This window comes from Phyllosticta citribraziliensis (genome assembly GCF_038025025.1).
Source record: "Phyllosticta citribraziliensis strain CPC 17464 chromosome Unknown J3D65scaffold_2, whole genome shotgun sequence".
NCBI classification, from domain to species: Eukaryota; Fungi; Ascomycota; class Dothideomycetes; order Botryosphaeriales; family Phyllostictaceae; genus Phyllosticta; species Phyllosticta citribraziliensis.
Genome location: NW_027117339.1, coordinates 847990 through 864847, shown reverse-complemented (window position 1 = coordinate 864847; position 16858 = coordinate 847990). Strand labels below are relative to the sequence as shown.

At 53.7% G+C, this 16858-nt stretch overlaps 6 protein-coding genes across 6 annotated transcripts; 4 read left to right on the top strand and 2 right to left on the bottom strand.

Moving 5' to 3' along the window:
* Positions 1-4: 4 nt before the first annotated feature.
* On the bottom strand, positions 5-1492 carry J3D65DRAFT_206702 (Protoglobin-domain-containing protein). The gene is made up of 3 exons (XM_066794461.1): positions 1051-1492; positions 677-947; positions 5-622 (listed from the first exon to the last, which is right to left on the bottom strand). Exons 1-3 carry the CDS (start codon positions 1172-1174, stop codon positions 175-177), a joined length of 843 nt encoding a protein of 280 aa, XP_066658525.1. The 5' UTR covers positions 1175-1492; the 3' UTR covers positions 5-174.
* Positions 1493-1551: 59 nt separating this feature from the next.
* On the top strand, positions 1552-2658 carry J3D65DRAFT_613055 (uncharacterized protein). Its single transcript, XM_066799079.1, has one exon. The coding sequence runs from the start codon at positions 1811-1813 to the stop codon at positions 2423-2425; it is 615 nt and encodes a 204-aa protein (XP_066658524.1). The 5' UTR covers positions 1552-1810; the 3' UTR covers positions 2426-2658.
* On the bottom strand, positions 2469-3763 carry J3D65DRAFT_613052 (acyl-CoA N-acyltransferase). Its single transcript, XM_066799078.1, has 3 exons — positions 3511-3763; positions 3106-3277; positions 2469-2992 (listed from the first exon to the last, which is right to left on the bottom strand). Exons 1-3 carry the CDS (start codon positions 3649-3651, stop codon positions 2625-2627), a joined length of 681 nt encoding a protein of 226 aa, XP_066658523.1. The 5' UTR covers positions 3652-3763; the 3' UTR covers positions 2469-2624.
* Positions 3764-4930: 1167 nt separating this feature from the next.
* Positions 4931-6743, top strand: J3D65DRAFT_206580 (branched-chain-amino-acid aminotransferase-like protein). The gene has a single exon (XM_066794458.1). It carries the CDS (start codon positions 5200-5202, stop codon positions 6541-6543), a length of 1344 nt encoding a protein of 447 aa, XP_066658522.1. The 5' UTR covers positions 4931-5199; the 3' UTR covers positions 6544-6743.
* A 1698-nt stretch (positions 6744-8441) lies between these two features.
* J3D65DRAFT_600004 (prion-inhibition and propagation-domain-containing protein) lies at positions 8442-9221 on the top strand (the record flags this gene model as incomplete). Its single annotated transcript, XM_066797943.1, has 1 exon — positions 8442-9221. One exon carries the CDS (start codon positions 8442-8444, stop codon positions 9219-9221), a length of 780 nt encoding a protein of 259 aa, XP_066658521.1.
* A 608-nt stretch (positions 9222-9829) lies between these two features.
* J3D65DRAFT_206679 (uncharacterized protein) lies at positions 9830-16126 on the top strand. Its single transcript, XM_066794460.1, has 5 exons — positions 9830-10299; positions 10349-10528; positions 10582-10606; positions 10829-11377; positions 11436-16126. The coding sequence occupies exons 1-5, from the start codon at positions 10212-10214 to the stop codon at positions 15958-15960; spliced, it is 5367 nt and encodes a 1788-aa protein (XP_066658520.1). The 5' UTR covers positions 9830-10211; the 3' UTR covers positions 15961-16126.
* The last annotated feature ends 732 nt before the right edge of the window (positions 16127-16858 follow it).

Genomic DNA, 16858 nt, shown 5'->3' with positions numbered 1-16858 from the left:
AAAACGCGTGTCGAGCAGTTGAAAATATTCTTTAAAACGCAGCTTAGCTGTAAGCCAGCTGCCACCGCAACGCCGAACTGAAAGAAAGACGTGACCAATTGCCATCCCATAGTTACTGCGCCGTGGGTAATCGTAACAGCAGACCTCGAACAAACGATTCCAACAAGACCACTCTCAAGCTCCGCCATTCGCAGCGCCGTTCGACGAGCCCTCGCCGTTGGCCTTGAGTCCCTCGGGGCTACTTCTGGACATGCCACTGAAGGGGCAGACGGCAGGCGGAGGGCCTTCCTTTGTCGACGAGTACTCGTCCTCGTCGCTGGTATCGACACCCTCGCGAATGATGCGCTTGCCGTGGAGGAAGCCCTCGCGCTCAATGACGACCTGCTCAATCTCCTCGTTGTACTCGTCCGTGTCGCGGACGTACCATCGGGCGAAGAGGTCGTTCTGGATCCAAATGACCTTGCCGAGCGCCTTGACGACGGCGATTTTGCGGTCCAGGGGCAGGCGCGGGTGCGAGAGGATGGCTTCGTTGAGAATGTCTTGGACGAATCCTAGGCAAGCGCCAATGTGCAGGTATTCGACGTGCAGGGGATGCTCGCGGCCGCGGCCGACATGCATCATGCTGTGCGAGGTGGTCAGCGTGCTGCCTTTTCAGGGGGTCCAAAGTCCCACTTACCCGACCTTGTCCAAGTACTCCCAAAACTCCATCTTGGTGGGATCCGAGCACAGCTTGTGCAAGTAGCCCCGAAGAAAGTACTTTCTGTGCAATATGACCGGGCTGTCTTCTGAGGGAAGGTCGTCCAGAGGGCCCTCGTAACTCGTGCTCCGGGTGGTGAAGCTGCGCGCCGTAATGTCATACTGGAGGAGCTTCTTGTAGACAATGTTGACGACAGCAGGGATGAGGGCTTTGATGTACTTGGCGCCGGCTACCAAGGCCTCAATATCGCCTGCGATGACTGTTAGTTGAGTCGGTTGCGGAAGGCTAGGAAGCAACGCGACAGCGCGATCCGAACAAGTTGGGGGACGGAACGGCCCGAAGAAACAACGCACTGGAACTGAAGTCGAGGAAGGAGTGGAGGTACTGTATACGGGCCTCGAGATTCGTGTACAGCTCCTTGCGGTCGACATGTTGCTGCGGCCGATGGCTGGACGGTATCGAACTCGACGAAGGCATGGTGACTTGTGGAGGTAGTCTCCGAGCTTGCGAACGAAGGAGGTGTAGTTTAAACGAACTCTGCGCGTAATGGAGCGTGCCAGAGACAAGTGGGTGCCTCGTTACGGGATGCTGTCTCAAATTGACTTCAGGGATGCTCAATGCGTAGAGTCAGGCACCGAGCGCGCGAGAGGGGAAAGATGATTTGGAGCAGCCATGGCTGCCACGAGGGGGCTATATAGCGGGATGTTGAGCCTGCCCGTTGTTCGTCTCAGGTGAGTTTTTGGTCGCGTCGAGCGCAGTTCCCCGGTTGTGCTCCTGGTGGTGTGATGACTTTTGACTTGATGCTCGTTCGTTGGATCGCCGGTCCTGCCCGAGCGACCACCAACGCGGAAATAACCAACGCGTCCTGAAGACGTTGAGACGCGAGCGAGCGCCGGAATTTTTTCAAGCGCCGGCGGGGAATGGTCCTGTCTGGAGCTGAGAAATGAAAGCGAAGCTGGACTGAAATTGCCAGCCAGCGCAAAAGAAACAAAACACATTCGACCAATTCCTGCCTGCCCGTGCTCCGTCATAGCCCCGCCGCTCAACCCGCCGCTCTCCCGCCTGCCTGGCACATCACACCACCGAAACCTCAACCCCAGGGCAGAATTCGAAATGCCTCAGAAGAACAAGCGCCACCACCCCTCCAGTCCCACCGCCTCGTCCGCCACATCCAAGCGCCCGCGCGCCGAACCCAATCCATCCACACATGTCCAACTGAAGCCTTCCGCTGCTCCGCCCGAGGCCGCCGCCCCAGAATACCATGCCTCGCACACGATCCACGTAGTCGCGTCATCCAAGATCCAAGCCAAAGTCCGCGCCGTCCTGACCGCCCTGTCCTCCAATCCGAGTCCTGAAGCAGACAATGTCGTCGTCCTACTCCAAGCCCGCGCCCCGGCCGCAAACAAGTTGATCAGCGTCGCTGAAATCGCCAAGCGTGAGCTGGAGCATGAGCGACGGTCATGGTGGTCTTATGTCGGCGTCAAAGGCCTTCTCGTGGAGCTCGGTTCAAAGGACAACCGCAAACCTTCAAAGCAAGGCGGTAGCGACGCGTCACAGGACGCGGAACAAGACGAGAGCTCAGATGCAGAGGATGACGCTTTTGAGCCGCTTCCAGGACAGCGGGACCAGAAAAAGGTCAGGAACGTCCCCGTCATGAACTTGTACCTGGCGACAAAACCGATACCAGCGCTGAGGACGCCCTACGGTGAACAACATTCGGAGGACTAAAAGATTTGCTTTGGTGGGCGGACACGTCGGGCGCGACATTCATGGGTTGCTTTGCATAGCGGGCGGCGTTGGGAAATTTCGGCATCTACGATTCTAGACGAGTACCACGAGGGTCAGGTACAAGGGACTTGAAGAGATACCCCGCTAGACGCCAATCAATGAAGATGACTTTTTGACGCACATGAAAGACGTCACTTTTTTAAGCCTTTTGCGACTCATTCTTCTCCACCAACTCGCCCACGCCCAGCGACCTGCCCACCTTGACCTTGCGCTTCTTCTCCTTGGCATCGGCCTCGGATTTGGCGGCCCCGCCGTCCTTCTTGCCCATGCTGCCCACGGGCTCGCCCTCGTCCTCGTCGCTGGCGTCCTCGTCGATCATGGACTGCCGCAGGCCCGACAGGTCCATGCGCATGCTGAAGGCGTCCTCGCCGTCGGCGTAGTACTTGGACTCGGTCTTTTCCACCTCGAAGCCCAGCGTGTCGCGGTACAGCTTCAGCGCCGCCATGTTGCTGACGCGCACGTGGAGCGACACGTAGTGAGCGCCAAAGGTCTCGGCCATGGCGCGCTCTGTTTGAGGTTAGTATCGCGTAGAGCATTCAATGGAAGGCAGAGGATCCAGCCACAAAGCACATTAAATGTGGGGTTGAATGTGTGTTGGAAAAGGTTGGGGAATCACTTACGGCTCTGCCTCATCAGCTTCTCTGCCAATCCTAGCCGACGATGTGTGCGCATGACACTCAAGCTAGTGATGTGACCGTGCTGGATTCCGTCGGCCGGATCCTCTTCCATCTTGGCGAGCACGTAGCCGACAATCTTGGGGGGATCGTAGGGCGACTTGGGAGGACGTGAGACCTTGGATAGCGTGAGCACGTGCTTACGTTTTCAAGGAGGCCAACGAAAGAGGCTGAGGAATCCAAGGAAAGATGCTTCTTGGCTATGCTATCGTAATGACAGAAGAAATGATATGCCATGTGCTCAAAATGGTGACGTCTTGAAGAGAATGCAATCGACTTGTTTTGACAAGGAGAAAATTGGAAGAGAATGAAACTGCAGACTTTATGGACGTAGAGATAACCATTACTTACATCGACAGCGACGTACGAGAGCTGCGGCCATGATTGCGCGTGGTAGAGGTAGTACTTGCAAAAGTAGTTCTCAGGCAGATTCGTGATGTTGGCCGTCTGGACGTGGGGAATGTCCGACGCTCTGATGACGCGAATATCCATCTTGCTAGCTCGAGTCGATGGGACAGGGATGGAGAAGAGGTTGTCAGGCAGGTACAAGCTCTGAGCGAATCAGCCGAGAGCCTTGGGCGGAGGTTTCAGGTGTTGTGGTTTGGGTGCGTACACATGTCCATCGTCAAAGTTGAGAGGCCTAAGCTCGCTTACCAAACAAGCTCTGGCCAATCACAGGCTGACATGCGCCACAACTGTGGGAGTACATTTTCCTAGGAGGCCAGTTCCTGTCTTGTGGTATCTATCTCTTATTGGCATGTCGAAGTCTTCTTAAAACTAAAGCTGACTGTGGTTTCTTTCTGCGCTGGCAAGTGCCTCAGCATCCACCTGCCCACATGGGCACTCACCTTACCTGTCGCAACAGATGTGCGTCTCGCTCACGACTTTCAAGTCTTCTGTCTAAGCTCGTCACTTGATCTTTTATGAACCGATTCGCCAAGTACTTGTAGCTTTGTGTCGCTTTGCTAGTACCGCAACAGTGTGGAACCAAGCTGAGCCAATTGTGCAAAATACTACCCGTCTCCTGGAAAAGTAGCACATTCTCCAAGGTACAGAGTCTACAGCGTCGAGGAATTGACCAATGACTGGGAAAGACTGCTTGGGCTTACACTGGCATGTCCGAAAAGGAAGGCTTTGGCAACATAAGCTCCTGTCGTCAAGCTTAGCGGTCGACCCCAGACAGCGGGCCCTTGAGCCGCAACGTCAGCGCCGCGCCGTCTTGTCGGCCACCGGCTCCAACTTTCTGATCGATTGTCAGTTGGGCACGATTGCTCTGCATACCAGTATCAACGAGGGAGAAGAGGAAGGGAGGTCGTTGCATCGCTCGGCTACTTACGGCATTGCCAGCGAACCGAACCTTGAACCCGAAAAAAAGCTCCCGCTTGTGACACACCAGAAGACATCCACCCGCCCTTCACGCCCTTTCTCCGCGATTGACAAGCTCATGCCTCCCCAGAGCCGCGTATGCCCTTGGCCGCGGACGTCGATCCACACCCCATGATTGATATCGTGGCTCGTACAGACAATGGGAGCGAGGTCGACAAAGGATGAAAGGCGAGCGCAGAAGAGGGCCCAATGGCCCGAATCACCAGAAAAAGTCGCCAGGTAACCTAGTCTTTCCGGTAACCGACGACCGACGGACGGATTACGCTCCACCTTGGTGTTTTGCGGTGCGGCGCGAGCCCCTGGGTGGGAACTCTAAAAATCTGGCCTACGTCGGCCCTGTACATCCGCACGTCGTGCCAGTGCTGATTCCGCTTGATAAGAGTCACAAGGTACCCGCCTTCCATCGGAGGTCCCTCGTCGTCTTGCTTAAAGAGAGCCATCGTCTTCTTTTTGGCTGTTTGGATCGACTCGCGTTCCAGTCTCCAGCATTCCAAGAGACCATTGACGTCTCTCTCGTCTATCCCTGCCTTTGCTGCTCGCTACCAAAGATAGTCCAACATCTCAACACCTCTCGTTCTTCCACGTCCCGATACCGCCGAAGTGAACGCACATACCCACATCGACTCGCCTGTTACCGCCTTGCAAATCAACGTCATGTCACCTCCTCAGGCGCTCCCCACGGCCTCCAGCCTGACCGACGCCGGCATCGCGCACGCCGCAACCAACTCCAACACCGCCAGCAACACCACCATGAAAAACGGCAGCAGTACAAACGGCAACGGCGCATCGCCTCTCGCCGGCCTCGATGCCTCCAAAGTCATCACCACCTTGACCAGCAACCCACGTCCAGTCCCGGAGCCCAACGCGCCCGAAGTCTTTGCGCAAAAAACATGCACCGATCACATGATTACCGCCTCGTGGGACGCAGAGCGCGGTTGGCACACGCCGGAGCTCAAGCCGTATGGACCTTTCACTCTGATGCCGACGGCTTCGTGCTTGCACTACGCGACTGAATGCTTCGAAGGGATGAAGCTGTACCGCGGCTGGGACGGACGCCTGCGACTTTTCCGCCCGGATCGCAACACCGCGCGCTTTCTCACTTCTGCTCAGCGCATTGCGCTGCCAGCCTTTGAGCCTTCGGAGGTCGAGAAACTCGTCGCCAAGCTGTGCGCCGTCGATGGACCCAAATGGCTGCCCAAGGGCCGCGAGGGCCAGTTTCTCTACGTTCGCCCGACCATGATTGCCGACGACGAGGCTCTGGGTGTCAATGTGCCGAAGAAAGCCTTGCTCTTTGTCATCCTTTGCTTCTTCCCTAACCTGGATGTGTCCATTCCCGGCGCCGTCGAAATCAAGAAGCCCGGACTGAAGCTCCTGGCATCAAGAGAAGACAGCATCCGTGCGTGGCCGGGCGGCTTCGGCAGTGCTAAGCTGGGCGCCAACTACGGACCAAGTCTTATTGCTCAGGGAGAGGCTCGTTCTATGGGTTACGACCAAGTTTTGTGGTTGTTGGGCAAGGAGGCGGATGTCACAGAGGCCGGAGCTAGCAACTTCTTCGTCGTCTGGAGGACCAAGGAAGGCAAGCTGCAGCTGATCACGGCACCGCTGGATGAGAAGATCATCTTGGACGGTGTGACGAGGCGCTCGGTGCTGGAGCTTGCACGCACCCGCCTTCCCAACGGCTGGAGCGGTTCCGATGTCCCCCAAGACGAACAGCTGGAGCCGATCGAGGTCATCGAGCGCAAGTTCACCATGGCCGATATTCTGGAGGCTGTCGACGACGGCAGGCTCCTCGAGGCGTTCGCTGCGGGTACGGCGTTCTTCATTGCCCCCGTCAGCCTCATCCACTTCCGTGGCAGGGACATCGACATCCCTTTGGCAGCTGGAGACTCTGGCAAGTACGCCAAGACGATCAAGACTTGGTTGAAGAACATCATGTACGGAAAGGAGAACCACGAGTGGGGTGTCGTCATTCAAGAAGAGAACATTGCGCCGCAGTAGATAGACTCGAACTCTGTTCTGCTTACTGGATTGGGAAAAGTAGATGAGCAGGAGCGGTGTCATACGGATAGATCAGGTTTATGAGAGCATTTTGTACGGCGCTTACGTCCTGAGTTCCTCTTTCCTTACTCTTGTCCCCTTTTACTCCTTCGATGGCCTACTTCATTAGGGATATGCGGCACGCGAAAGTCTGCGCAAATCTACCTGCGTGTGAGAAGCTCGGGGGCAGACATCCAAGTGCTTGAGTCTTCTCGTTTATTCCAGGGAGCGATGTGTTTGTTTCTGGAAGAAGGTATGCTTATCCGTCAGTTTGTCTGGTCTCGCTGTGATCTCGCGTTTTGCTGTGGCAACTTGAGTCTTCACTTTTTCCGCGGGTACCAAGAATTCTGGAGACTGGGAGATGGACGATATGAAGCGTGCTGCGGCAAGTCTTGAGCAGCGCCCGCGCCATTCCCGATTTGGAAAGATGTTTAGGCATCACGCACCTCCCCGGTCACCACCAGGAGCACAGCCTTGTCCTTGCACCCAACCAAGATCTGATCTTACACACCAAAAATTCGACCGCTCGAACTCACTGCGCGGACAACTACAATACCTCAATCCTGATCACTGAGATTGGTGTGCCGCTTCCCATGGCTTTTTCAGCAAGGTGCTTCGTTTGCTTCCTTCAGCCCTCAGAAATATCTAGTCCCGCGCTCTTTTGGATGGAAACGCCATGTTGAACTGCTCCGCGATTCAGATCCCTCTCTTCGCCGATATCTATGCGCAACTTGAGTGGCAGAGTCAGAGCGGTTTCGAGGCCTCCCCAACATTCGAATCCGCTGGAGCGCTTGTGCAAGCCGCCGCAACAAAGAACAACAGCACAAATCACGACACGAGCGGCAGCTGCAAGATTATGAGGGTCTCACTCTTCCCCCAGCATCCCCGAATCGAATCCGGCTCGCCTATTTCCGCTTTACGGACAGTATTGATTGCAACACGAAATACAGCGCTACTCAATCAGTCCAGGCCCAGTACGTGCTCGCATCTACTTGGACCAAGCTGGCGGCCCGCTGTTCCCCACATAAAAATTTGAACCCTCAAAAACGGGCTTACCGGTACCTCGGCATCAGCTATGCCAACAAATCTAAGCCGGAGCTCCGTCCGTATGAGTGTGCCAGTGCACAAGATGAACAGGGCACAGACTTTGCTGAGAGCGATCAAGCGGCGAACGCAGACAATATGGTGTCTCTGGACATCAACACCAGGCATGTTTGCACCTTGCACACCAACCACCATCAAGAACAGTAAAACGAATATGTCGCACACCATGCCGCCTGAGTTATGGAGGCCACGATACTACCTGATCTGGTTGAAGCAGACAGCGTGCTGGCTTCAGAGGATTCGTCACGTAATGCACGGCCCCAGACAACTCATCTCAAAATTCCATCTCTTCGCTGCAGGGTCCGGACTAATCCATGGACCGCGAAGATATCCCTTCTGATCTTATGCAACCCAAACAAAGTCACCAATCATGTGCTAGGGTGGAATCTGAATGCATCCCCACACTCGTCTAGAACTTTTTTTGATTCGCCCGGATTTTCTGTCCGTCTCTTCTACACCAATCACGTAGAATGCCTTGGATGCTCCCTGTCCTGTTCCGGATACTTTTGTCTGTACTAATCCTCACCGCGTTCCGCCCTTTCAGCCGAGGAGACAAGTCTTTCAAGAAGACCCTCATGTTGCTCACATGCCCCTCCACCCCACCAGGTGCGTGACAACAATGATGGGGTGGAGAAAAAGCATCAATTGTTGAGTCACTGGGTCCAAGTGGGAAAGGATAGATTCATGTTTAAGAAGGAAGACTCCTGTAGACCGAGTTGGATATGCACCTTTCTCACCTATCTCCACTCGACACCATGGACGCCGCCAATAGTGCCATTGGCCTTTTCAACTTCGCAATCGACACCTTCAAAAATATTCAGCTCGCACGACAGTTCGAAAAGCAATTCGGATCGTATCAGCTCAAACTCGACATCATTCAGGTCCGGCTGTCTCGATGGGGGCAAGTCGCTGTGGTTAACGAGATCCTCACGGTTGAAGGCAAGGGAGAAGATGTCGCGGACAGTCCATCGTCCAAAGCAAAGAGCATCCTCAGCGACATTGAAGACCTTCTTTATAGCGCACAACGTGAGGCCAAGGACATAGAGGAAAAGATGAAGGGCAGCGACCAGATACTCGACCCCAACTCAATACCGCGAGACTTGCAAAAGATACGGTCAAAGTTGCATCAATTTCTCCACAAGCGCAAGATCGAGGCAGCTAAGGCTTACAACGGCCTCAAGTGGGCGTTCTACAAGAAGGAGCAATTCGAAGAGTTCATCAAAGACATCTCGGAGCACGTCGCTCAACTGGAGACCGTCTTCCCGCCGGAGGAACACAAGAAACTAGTGGCACTCAGCACCGAAGAGTGCAAGGACATTGGCAAGACCAACCTGAAGTCTCTCAAGGACGTCGTTCAGGACACCGACCCCTGGCTGCAAAAAGCCGTCCAGGATGAGCTTGAGAAGAAGTCTGGCGGCGATTCGTACACCATCACCATGTCACATGTCACTGGTATCGCGACGGGAATCCACCACGGCGATGTCAAGGGTGTCAGCAACGGCAATGGCAACACTACCAACAACACTTGGAATTAGACATGGACATACATTGGCTACGACCCCCTTTTGGGAGTGCTGGAACTGGCGGGGAGATTATGCAGCGCTATTTTTTCTGACTCTCGGAGATACTTTCCCGGACATTCGAAGTCCCACGACACAAAATTCCACTTTGCGACTACATGTGTACGATTTTCTTTGTGATAACGAGCTACCCAAGTCGCGCAAGAAGCTAAACCAGAAATGAGCACGTCGCTGGAGCATTCACACTGACCGCGCAATCAATATATGGCGAAACGTATCAAAAGGGCATATCGACCGAACAGCTGGGCCGTGCAATTCGTCTATCTCCTCACCAGATGGTCCGGGGGGATCGTGAGACCCACGAGGGGCCCTCGTCATGTGTGAATGGCTGATTGGTTTTCATTTATAATTGGTGGGTCAAATTGAGACAAGCAGAGCACACTGGGGCCACAGGCAATCTTCAACCGGCGGTTCCTTCCGCCATTCGATCAAGACAAAGTTTGGCTCCTCTTGCTTTGCAAGGGCTGGAAGAAGCTCCGAACCATTCCCTTGGTCAAAAAAGCACGAAAATCGGGTCATCGATGCGGGGTCAGGAGCATGCTCTCAGATTCGAGTTCTGCTTGTGGTGTCCGTCAAGACAGTGATCACGATGATCATGATAGGACAGGCTTGGACATTGCAAGAGTGAATCCTACCGTCTTCTCAAGAGCGACAGACTGAAGCTCGAGAGTAGACCACCAGGAGCTTCATGGTCAGTTTTGTGTCAAGAGATATGCACTGGATATGTGCTGGGACTTTTCACCTAGTTTCGGGATCTGCATTACCTCTTCGATCAGTCCGACCGCAGACTTTGTTTGCTTTTGTCTGATGTGGGTTTTGATTATTGAGCTCAACCCAGCACGATTGACATAGACTGGCAGGAATTTTCCCCCCAGCAACTGATTTTGGAACCGCCGACAACGAGAACCCGTAGCTTGAGAGAGGTGCTACGTTCCGACGGTCGCAATGTCTGGACAAGAAGCTCTAGCGGTATCTCAAAGTGAAATATTTGGTATCGCGAACGGGGTCAACAATGGCGATATTTACTTGACCAGTGAGTCCAATCTCTCGATGGAAGTCTCCAAATACTCATGCAAAGGCAGCTGTGAATGGCACTAGTGCTCTGGAAAAGACACTTAAGCAAAAGACCGAAGAAGACCACCAAGCAGCCAAAGCTGGCTGGTCTACTGCTGGCACGACTGGATGGTTGGAGAAAGAGAATGACATCACAGCATGGGCCAAAATGGAGAACCAACACTCGGTCCTGTGGATCGATGGGCTCCGTAAGTATTCGAGATTGAGTTCAATGCGTTGCTTTGTATTGACCAGCGCACAGCGGGATGCGGAAAAACAACATTGATGTGAGTTCACCCGGTTCTTTTGAGCCCCTTGGATGACAGATTCGCGCTGCACAACAGCAAGACGTTTGACTGGCACTGCAGCGGGAATCGAGGAGTCTGAGATTTGAGGTATTATCGAGGGTGCACGTTCACACTGCAAGAGACCTAGAGGGAGCATTCATTCACCATCTGCAATTGATTCATCATAAAATTACAATTCATACTAATACCTGCTTTCTTCAGGTCCCGCGTCATTGAGCATATTCGCAACGAACGTCAGCCCCAAAACACGAGCCTACTATACTTTTACGTCAGCTACGAAAACGACAAGCAGTACAGATCCATGCTGAAGGTGTTTGAGGAGCAATTAATGAGAAAGAATGAGACGAGATCGGTCGATGAATGCGCAAATTCGGATGACGAGAAGACCCAAGCTGATCTGAACCGCTGCCTGGCCAGAGCTGAGCGCGATGTTTTCATCGTCGTTGATGCGCTGGACCAGCTCGACAAGGACGATCAGCGCCACTTTGTGAACGGGCTCGATGCGCTCTTCCGGGAGCATCAAAAGAGCGCGAACAAATGCCATCTTGCCGTCGCAATCAGCTCACGGGAAAGCTTTAACTATGAAAAGCTCAAGCCACACGGATTGAAACCGATTCGAGTCAAGCATGATGATAATGCCAAAGACATTCATCTTTACTTGGAGAAATATCTAGACTCGGATCTCTTCCAGCAGGATAGAAGACTCAAAGCTAAAGTTCGGGATGCTTTGGAAAACCAAGCGGATGGAATGTAAGTTCAATCACACAATCCAAATATGTTCACAACTGACTTTCGTCTCGTTGGTTAGATTTTTGTGGGCGAAGCTGCAAACCGTACGATTCTGCAATATGCATTACAAATCCGCCGTCAGACCTGCTCTCACAGAACTTACCCCGCCCAAGGAGATGGACCGGATATATGAATTTTACGTCAAAGACTTTGAGTCACCCGATAGAGATCTAAAGGAGCGACAAATTACAACCAGGACCATGGCGCTGCTTGCACATACGACCGGATCAATGCCATTAAAAGTCTTGCTCGAGGCGCTCTCGCTCGACACCACAACCGGAAGACCCAACAAAGACTTCAGACATGAACTTTACAAGGACCCAACCAAGATCATCCAGTCATGTAACAGTCTGATTGACATAAATAACAAGCTTGGGAGCGTTCGATTCTGTCACCGGAGCGCCTTCGACTTCTTCACACGACACAAGTCAGCCGACACTCACAAACTGATCGCCGAACTCTGCCTTGTTCATCTTTGCTCTCCAGACTTCACAGTGGGGCCATGCGACAATGCAAAATGGTACGATTATAGCAGTCTTGAGCCTCTCCTTCTCAAACATCCATTTCTGGAGTTTGCGTCGTGTAATTGGGCTTCCAGCACAATGAAAAGCTTCGACGCTACAGCGAGAGGGACCATCAAGGAAACTCATGCAAGTCTCTTGAAGTGCTTCAAGAAGCTTTTCGAGACGTCCAGGGCCAAGCAGAAGAGGAGGTCTAAGAAGAACCAGAATTTGCAGTTGTCGTTCCAAGTCTATTTGATGACACTGGGTAAATCACTGCCCCCTGGAATCCATCTGGAGCACATAATCAGCTACTTCTCGCTCCACGAATTTCTTGACTACTTTGTTAAGAAACGCTTGCTAGACCTGAAGAAGCGGGATGACGAGGGGTCGACAGTCTTCCACTGGGCTATCCGAAACCGGACTGAACAGGACAAGAAAGACAGCGAGGCTGCGCATATGGTCAAAGCACTGTTGAAGCATCTGAAAGATCCGAACGCACACGACAACGAAGGTCGCACTCCTCTCCATTATGCTTCTCACCACGGAAGACTGCATCTGGTACGGCTGCTCATTCAGAGGGGTGCCGATCTTGACCGCAAAAGCAACGAACGAGAAACAGCCCTGATTGCTGCTTGCAGAGAGCACCATGAGGACGTCGTATCAGAGCTTTTGGAGGCTGGGGCGGACGTTGAGGTGCAAAGTTTCTTCGGCACCGCTCTACAGGCTGTGTCTCTGATTGGCTGTGACCGTTGCGTCAAGTCTATCCTCACAAAGTACAAGACGCAGACGAAGCCAATCGAGGAGTCAAAAGGTCCGTTCGGTACATCCCTCCATGCTGCGGCATTCCACGGTCATTTGAGCGTTGTTGAGCTCCTCCTCGGAGAGAAGATTAGCGAGAAGAAGGAAACAACAAAAAAGGACCGAAAAAGGGGGGAGAAAGAAGGGAAAACGAGAAACAGGCTCAACATTCACGCCACAAACGAAACTTACGGAAGCGTCCTCACAGCCGCGGCTACTGGTTGCAGCGTAACCATGGACCCGGCTCCGTTCGAGAAGATAATCGAGACATTGATCGACCATGGCTTAGATGTCAACAACGGCACCGGAAGGTACGGACCTGCTCTGCGCGCAGCCGCTTCGAATGGACATCTGTCTCTGGTTGAGCTGTTGTGCCAAAGAGGTGCTTCGATAAGCTCGGCCGAGGGCCCAATGGGGACTGCCCATCAGGCGGCAGAGGAAGGTGGCTACAAGCAGATCATGAAGTTTCTGCAAGAACGAGATCCAAGAGCTGCGCAGTACAACACGGTGACCCCGCTCGAGGGCAAACAGGAATTTACCATCATCACCGTCAACCGGAACTTGTTTGAGAGCGCCGTGTCAGAATGCAACATGGCTGTCATCAAGCGCATCATCCGTTTCGCGGAGGGATTCTTCGAGTTTTGGATGAAAAGCGGGAAGACTCCAATCCTTGAAGCGATGACCTTGGTGTGCAAGGAGATTTTCGAATTTGTCGTTATTCTGGCCACGACGGAGAACGCAAAAGCAGAACTGGAGACTGTGGAGGAAGAAGGGGAAGAAGAGAGAGACGCGCCAGATGAATACTTCCAAGATGCACTCTCCATGAGGAGAAAATCGCAAGAAGCATTCGAGCCCCTTGCTGCATCTGAGGTAACTCAACTTGAGCCTCGAAGCGAGCCCCCGAGTCCCAATAACAAGCGTCAGCTGTTTGTGGGAAGGGGAAAGCGATGCAGGAAGATGTTTCGACGTCTGATCCACAAAATTCGCCGCAAAGACCCTTCCGGAGGAAAAGAAGATGCCCCCGGACCTTCAGTTCCGCATAACCAAAAGGCGCCAGACTTTACTGTTCCGTTAAGCCCGGTGTCCGAATCTGCCGAGTGGCAAGATCCAACAGATTTCCAATCATACCCGGTACAAAAGGCGTCAACCCAGGGACGTGGAAGCGGACCTGAAGGTAATACGACGGGGCGTGAAACCGGACCAAAACCAACTCCATCCAAAGCTGCCGCCGAGCAGCGACGCCTAACTGCTCCCGATGCTGACACGAGGCCAAGGCTGTCGATATCCAGCCTCGCCACGGCGCAAAGACAATACAGACCCAGACCCAGCCTTGCATCAAACCGGGGTTCATTCGTCGTCAAAATTACGCGGAGAAGCCCGACTGCCGAAAGCACACCAAGGAGGTCGTCCCTGGGACGAGACGATTTGGAGGGACACTACCGCGAGGTTTTGAACCAACTGACACGGGCTGCGGTCAAGATCTTGGAGAACGCAATCTGGCAGCATGTGGACTCGGTGCACGCAAATCTGGAACACGCAGACTCCAATCACATCCGCACGTGCGATGAGCTTCAGGTGATAAATCTCCTGGCCAACTCGTGGGTCGAAGCGTTGAACAACTTCATTGTGATGTCACGCGAGGAGATGCTTCAAAAGGTATTGATCGCGCGTACCGAAGAACTCAAGGGCCACCTTATAAATCCAAAGTACACGCAAAAGAAGAGGATCAAGAAGGCCGAAGGTCTGGCTCGAGTGGGTGTGGAGCTTCTGATGACATCCATCAGACGCGGCGCGCAATACAAACGCCTGTCGGACATCCTGGCCAAACTCTGGGTCCCGGCTGTCGTTGCTGTCGATGATATTGGCACAGAGGGGGAGGAAATCGTGTCGAAATTCGTCAGCATGTTCGCAGAGTGGTTTTCAAGGGCAGCGCAGGCGCGCGACCAGAAAAACGCCGAGACGTACGCGCAAGGAGGCTTCCAGCTCTTGAGGGAAGCGGCCTTGAGCCGGCAGAAGGGCCTGATGGACAAGCTCGTCGACGAGTGGGTGAGACAGTGGAAGTTGGCGATCGACTACAAGATGGGAGACGTCATTACCGACTTGGTCCAAGACGGGCTGGAGGAATACAAGAAGTGTGTTTCGGAAGAGATGCACGTGGAAGCTCTGGGCCTGGCAGTCGGGGGCATTGGACTACTCCGGGCAGCCGTCAAGCAGGGAATTGGCGAGGTTGCATACAGCTTCCTCCCCCAAGTCGTTTCCGCTTTCAAATGGGCCCTGGAGCGACCAACTTTCCAGGCCGCACCCGAACCAGTTCAAAAGATGATGCTTGAAACGCCTGCCACGGAGTGGGGAGATCCGATGGAACAGATCGCAACCAACCTGACGCGAGAGGACGTTGGGGGCGAGCACGTCGAGGCCATCACCGAAGCCGTAATCCGGCTGATCCACACGGCCGAAAAACACGACCCGGACCGCGCAGCCACCTTGGCTCTGGTGATCCTGGACTGGTTTGAAAGCATCCCACCCGAGAACCAGCAAGCACTCTCCAGCCTGGTCCACCAAGGCATTCAATACGGTCGCAAGGGAGCTTACGGCCAGGACCGCGAGGTTGAACTCGCGCGGATCGCGACGACCATCATATACCTTCTCAACAAGCAGCTGTGCTCTGGGAAGTTGAGACCAAATACTTTGGCTGTGTTGGAGAGTTTGGCGCATTCGATGCCGGGAATCACCGAAAGGAGTGGATTCTCTCGGTATGAAGAGGCGATTGCGTTTCTCAGGCTGCCAAATGGAAAGGATGATATGGCGAAAGTGAGGGACGGAACCGTGGAGGATCAGAATGATGACGTGGACGAGGGACAGAAGTGGAGGCAGAAAGAAGAGCACGATCAGGAGGAGCGGCTGAAGGAGCGGCAGGAAAGAAGGCCGGACGGGGAGCAGGAAGACGAGCAGAACCACAAACAAGAAAAGAAAGAAGGCGAAACATCGAATCACGAAAAAGAAGACAGGCAGGAGGACGAGCAACGACCAAAACAGATGGGAAGACAGGGAGACCAAGAGGAAGGTAAGCGGGAAGAGAACCAGGTGGGCAAAGAAGAAAAGGAAGAAGAGGACAAGCTGGAAGACAAGCTGGAAGAAAAGCAGAAAACCCTCCAGGACGAAAAGCAGGAAGCATGGAACGTTGGAGCAATTTGCCTCTCACTATTTGTCAACGTTCTCTATCTCTACCAATACATTTACTAATGGCAAATGGCACGTTAGTCATCTCTAAACAGCAGAGATGCATCTTCTACTATTGCTCAACGGGAACACCGCACAACCCAAGTGATTCTAGGGGAACATGCCGAACAGAAGTGGGGCCTACATAGCACACAGTGGCAGTCGAAAGAAATGAGACTCCGCGTGTGTTGCTGCAGTTTTGAACGGCTGCTTCATAAGCGCAACCACTCGCAATGCCAAAAGGTCCCATCTCTTTCGACGCCCACCGTGGCTACCACATCGCCGTTCTGTGCACCACAACCTCTGACACCGACTCTCAGAGAAAGCGGTCTACCGTCCGGTCATCAGGGCGCAAATGAGCGGTATCACCGTCCCACAACAGCAGCGACAGCAACACAGCAACACATACTACAACGGGATCGCCGCCACCACCGTGGCAACGGATATAAACCCACCGCCGCACCCGACAGACAGGGCCGTCGCCCGGAGCGGGAGCGAGCCGAATGCTGGAGCACTTCCCGCATTGGGGAAGTTGGGGTAGCACGAGTGGGATCTGTACGGGAGGGAGGCTGATGGCTTGGCGGGCTGTGGTGGTGACTGGTGATGGCGTTCGGTCACTAGCGGACTGGCCTGCTTGCCTGCTGACGTTGGAGAGGCTGCTTGATGGGGTTTTTGTCGACTGATGTTGGGAGACTGACGGCAGCGAGATGGAAAGGTATTTGGAATTGATGCGCAGCGGCTAGAAGCAGCAGGACGGTGTCTCTCGGTATGACAGAGACGCGTACCACACTGAAGAAGAGCAACGAAAAAGCCGGAGGAGGACGAACAAGGCACTCCATCATCCTCTGAAAACTATGAGAGTGAAAACATGCCAAACCAGACCAACTCGTCGACTTGGCATAAATCAAAGAGCAAATGCACA